Source organism: Vigna angularis, chromosome 6 (assembly GCF_016808095.1).
Source record: "Vigna angularis cultivar LongXiaoDou No.4 chromosome 6, ASM1680809v1, whole genome shotgun sequence".
Lineage (NCBI taxonomy): Eukaryota > Viridiplantae > Streptophyta > Magnoliopsida > Fabales > Fabaceae > Vigna > Vigna angularis.
The window spans coordinates 31,347,840-31,353,536 of record NC_068975.1 but is presented as its reverse complement, the minus strand read 5'-3'; the positions used below and the strand labels follow the sequence as shown (position 1 = coordinate 31,353,536).

At 30.9% G+C, this 5,697-nt stretch overlaps 1 protein-coding gene across 1 annotated transcript; it reads right to left on the bottom strand.

Annotated features, from left to right (window-relative positions):
- Positions 1 to 299: 299 nt before the first annotated feature.
- Positions 300 to 2,268, bottom strand: LOC108341811 (plastid-lipid-associated protein, chloroplastic). The gene is made up of 3 exons (XM_017579464.2): positions 1,759 to 2,268; positions 906 to 1,101; positions 300 to 796 (listed from the first exon to the last, which is right to left on the bottom strand). Exons 1-3 carry the CDS (start codon positions 2,190 to 2,192, stop codon positions 482 to 484), a joined length of 945 nt encoding a protein of 314 aa, XP_017434953.1. The 5' UTR covers positions 2,193 to 2,268; the 3' UTR covers positions 300 to 481.
- Between the last annotated feature and the right edge of the window lie 3,429 nt (positions 2,269 to 5,697).

Genomic DNA, 5,697 nt, shown 5'->3' with positions numbered 1-5,697 from the left:
TAAATAAAGTAACTATGAATAAAATTTTAATTTATATTTTATTAAATTTAATTTAATTAAAATTAAAATTAAAATTAATTTATATTTCATTGAATTAAATTTAATTAAAATTAATTTATATTATATTTTATAATTATTTTTATATTTTATTTTAAAAATTTATAAAATATATTTTTTTAAGATATTTGTGAATAGTAAACACTTGTAAATTTTAAAATATTCATAACAAGTAATAATTTTTTATTACGAATGACTGAAAAGAAAATAGGCAAAAGAAAACCAGAAAACTTTTTATGATGTTACTTGAAGCTGGTTGATGCCATTCGCTTTTAAAATGTCTCATTAACAAACAATAATTCACGTCCCAGCATCAACTCTGTTCTCCATATGTATTCATAATCATTGTATACATAGCTCAGATCCTTTACTTATTTAGGAACATTAACTGGATATTAATCCGAAGTAAAGTAGTTTAATCTGTTTAAATTGTTAAAAGAGAGCTTCCTTCTTTGATGAGAACAAAGACACTGCCACCATCAGCCCTTGAGATACGCAATTCTTGGTCAAGGTATGTAGTGAGTAACCAGGACTGAGCATTGCTATTGGAAATTGGGATCTTCAAGGGAGGCTGGCTTGAAATTGTTTTCGCAACCGATGAGGCTGTGTCTTGAACAGAGGTGAAGATGCCTTTGAAAGGTGTAAGGTCAATCTTTTGACCCAGAAACTCCACATTTTCTGGTATCTCTAGCGAGTCTGTAAGCTGTGGTGTGCCAATGATGCCTTCATCAAATTTGATCTAAACAATATGCAACATGAGAAAAACGTCACTTGTGGAGCTAAAAAATAGTCAAAATCAAGATGTCAAACTAGACTACGAGTGCCAAAATACAATTTACTACACAAACCTGAACACGTTTTGGACTTCGGACATCGAATTTGGCGTTTGTACTAATTGAGGTGGTGGCCAAAGGACCAGCGAACTGAACAGAGTTTTGGACAGTGAAATTTTCCGAGTCGATAGTCTGAGATATTTCCTCTACCTTGACCAACGGAAGTGTTCCACTTGACAACAACGGAAATAAACCTGCAAAGGATGTATACCTGCGAACACCACAAGTCCACCATGAGCTGGTAAGTTCCCGTTCGCAACCTCTACCTTTCATCTACACATATGGGAAAGAACACAATCCATAGAAGAAACTAAAAAACTTAAAAATATGTTTTTTTGCCCTGTCAATATTAAAGCTTATTCTTTTCAGTTCCCATACAATTATGTTTTAATTTTTTATTCCTACAGTTTTCATTCACACAAACCATGACAGCAAACAATAAAAACAAAAAACCTCTAGATATGACAATTAGTACGTTTATAGGAACATAAGACATGTTGCTAGTGGCAGATTGATAGCAATCGACACAAGAAATGTATTGACTTCAATATGTAAGAGCATTCAATTGTAGAATAACTGGATGAAGGTGCTTTCAGCAGTAGAAAAGAATAAAAACATTAAAATATATTGTGACAACATAATATTCAATTGAACAGAAGGCGTGACACATAGGGGAGATAAAATTATACTAAAAAACCGAAGTTGGTTACGGAAACCCAGTCCTGTTGCATTCAATCCCGAGGTAATTTTGAAAAAAAAAAATGAAAAACGTGTATTAAGAAGGCTTAAGGCTTTTTCTTGGTCTACATATTATTTATACGAAGTTGATGTTAGGGTTAAGCGCAATTGGTGGAAGAAGGTGGCTTACGCGAGAATCCATTTTCCGTTGAGGAGAGCCAAGGCGTCGGTTGGAGCAGGGGTAGGGTTCTTGGCCTCAAGCTGAGTGATCAATTCCACGATCTCCGCTCTCGTTTCGCTCGTTGCCTTCAGTCCACGATTCGTGCCGTAGAACGAACCCACCAAAGCCTTCTTCAGGTTCTCTGTCTCCGGCTCCACCGCCACTTTCTCCTCCACCGACACGCCACCGCCGTACGCCTCCTCCTTCTCCTCCTTCTCCGTGCCCCACTCGTCTTCGCTCGTCACCGCTCGGACACGCCACGCTGAAGTCGCTATTTCGGCGACCATCCTCGGCCTTCCGACGGGCTTGGTCCAAATCCCAAGCGAGCGTGGTGGCAAAACAGAGGCTGAAGAGTTGAGCGGTGGAACGCATAGAAGTTTGTTGAGGTGTGAGAGAGACGCCATCGTTCAGAAAATAGAAGAGAACGGAACACATCAGAAGAGTCGAGCTGTAGGATTTATAAGGACAAGTGAGACTTCAGAATTGAGCGGTCTAAGGTTGATGATGCTGTAAGATGAAAAGAGCGTGACGTTTTCTTCGTTCAAAAGACATTACTGTCCTTCAATTTACTATTATATTACAAGTTAGACTAAAATTTATGACATCAACCAAAGAGTCTTTAATTAGATTCACAAAAAATATAATTCAAATATAAATAATATATTAGTGAACAAGATTTTACAAGACTGTAGTGCAGAAATAAGATTTTAAAAATAATATAGCATAATATTTTAACCTTCTTCAAAATAGTAAAATATCCAACAAATGTAATATTTGTGTCCCAAATTAAATACATATTATATATATATATATATAGTGTATGAAAAAATACTACATAGTTATATTTTACGCTGAATAGATATTTTTAAATGTATAGATTATAATTAAATTAATAACAATAATTATACTGTATATAAAATTCATTAAAATATTGTTATTCGATAAAAATAATAATTTAATCATAAAGGTAAAAATAATAATTTCAGATGGATACACTCTTATGAAAATCAAGCATGTAAGCAAAGATAAGGAGAAAAATAAATTAACTTAATTATGAAATATATTACAAAATGAGAGAAGATGTAACTTAATAAAAACTAAAAACTATTAATCAGGGTTAATAATAACACAAAATTTTTATTTTTAATAGTCAAATACTATTAAAATGAAATATTACATATATGACAATAAAATCACTATAACCTATGAAAGACAAGATCTACACTTGTAGAATCATCTCATTTATCAACTGTTTCACTATCACCTTTCACTAAAACAACTATAAAAAATGTCCTCCTAAGCTCACACAATTAAGGTGATCATCGCAAAAGAAAAAACATACACAAAGACAAACAACACAAAAGCAAGAGTAAACTAATGATAAAACAGTTCATCATAACACATCGGTTTTCTCCCACCTTTATTACTTTCATTTTCCAATAGTTGAAACCCCAATAAGTACTAAAATTTACTAAGAAATCACCCTTTTCTAGAATTAACATTTTCACACCATATTTTACTGAATTATATGCTTAGACAAGTCACAAGTAATCTATTAACAAACCTCAAACTTTTCAATACAATTTATACCCCTCATATCAATTTCTCACTACTCAAAACTCCTATTTTTACACTAAAAACCTCCTAAAACTTCCACAAAGCACTACTCCTTTGTACCACAACAAATTTCAATCCACCAACACCTATAATAAGTCTCAAATCACTTCATAACAACCCTATGACAGTGGTTTTCTCACCTTAGACTAGTTCTTAAACTCATCCGTCAAAACCTTTATATATACCTTAAAACTCAAGAATTTTGGTTAATCTTCACTCCAACTACTTTGAATTCAATATCAAGTATCAATACTCTTCATTATACACAATTATAACAACAATATCATTACAAACACACCATATCAAACATTTCAATCCTCGTATAATCATTGATCATCGTTTAAACACTATGAATATTAGTACAAACCTACAATTTCACTCTAATCAAATTATCATACATGCAAACACTAAATTTACACAAATAACATAATAGAAAAACACACACTACCTTCTCTTACTTTACACTCAAGTTACAAAGCTCTAAGAATGAACACTCTTTGCTTTCCGCACAAGGAACTTTAAAAACAACTATGGATGACCAAATTGTGATAGAAAAGAGTCATTAAGACCAAAAAATGAACATTAATGATACATGCATCGGGGTTTCCTAAGCATGATCTTAAACAAAGAATGAAAAGAAAAAGAGGTAGAAACTTACTTGCTATAAACGAAAAACTGATCAGTTAGAAATAGAGATTACTTAGTTGTGATCTCATAGAAACTTCCTGATCATTAACAGAAGATCGAAGAGTTAGAATTTTTAGAAAGAAGACATAAAACTATAAAAAAATGGTTTCGAGAAAGATAGTTTTAAAATAACAAAACACGTTTATAATAAAACTATTTATAGATAAACTATTTAACATTGAAATAACTGAGTCTCACTATTTTAAAACTATCACAAATTATAAAATACCCTAAAGTTTTACATTATGATTTATAATATAATCACAATTGTGTTTTATCATAAAAAATAATTAAAAATACTATTATATGACAAATCATGAATTCAATTGTTTATATGGATGGGTGGAACTGGTCACATGTTTAATTTTTGATTATTTTTTCTATAGATGAATCTGTTTATAAAAACATTAATGAATTCATTTAAATGTCAACCTAATTTGATTATTTTAACAATTATTTGATAAAATTAATTAATAAATAAATATGATAGTTAGGTAAAATGAGTAATCTAATCAATTAAAAAGAGAATTTAATTAAGTATATGATATGATTTATTTTGTTTTGTTGTAAGTTTAAGGAAAAAGACAATGAGATAGAAGAAGAGACGTGTCATACTGTAGAATCTTTAAGGAAGTTGTATCCGGTTTTAGCGAGGCATGTCAAATGGGCCAGGCTGATATTTTTGTTATGGACTTGCATTTAGGCTTTCAATTTGGAAAGAGAAAATTGAAAGTTTGAGCACCTATCGTTTTCTGACAAGTAAATGAATGTGAAAACAGATACTCTGATGGTGCTATGACAACTCTAGAATCTTCCATTTCCTCGGGTGAAGCTTAAATTTCGACATTTGTCACGTCCCCGTTTTCATTCTCATTGCATTTCTTCCAAACTTCACACTGTTATGTTATGCAGTGTCATCCATGTATTATATTATTTACTATATTTATATTAAAAAAATTGTACCATGGAAATTTTTTAAACTTGTATTTGCTTAAGTTGATTTATTATATGCGAGGAACAAGTGTTTCTTTCAAGAGATTGGAATAGATTTATATGTGGACGGATTTGAGAGTGTAAGAAAGAAGAGATGAGGAAAGAAAGTCAATTCATCATTTTGTTTTTAGAGTTTTGTTCACCTTTTTTATAAAATATCTCCTGACAACTTTAATTTTATTTTAACATAATTTTTATTGTTTATATTTTAATTTTTATCTTATCTTAAACGGTAAAAAATAATAATTTAATTTTATTCATTAAAACATTTTTTAATCTATCATACCTATTATATTTTACATAAATTTTCATCTCAAATATATTCAAATCTTACAATCTTTTCATTAATATAAAAAACTTCACATTCACCTTCTGTTTCTCTAAAATTCACTTTCCTGAATCCAACTTTAAATCCAAATACACCATTCCATTCTATTTCTAACAACACGTGTCCATGTTTAGAGTTAAGGTACTTAAAGTGAAATTTACATATTCTGAACAAAATGTTTCCAACTTCAAGTATTTCTTAATCAATTTCTTTGAAACATAGTTCCATTTGTGGATGGACGTTTCACCATGCATCTTGAAGGATTTCACTCTACATCTCCAAAA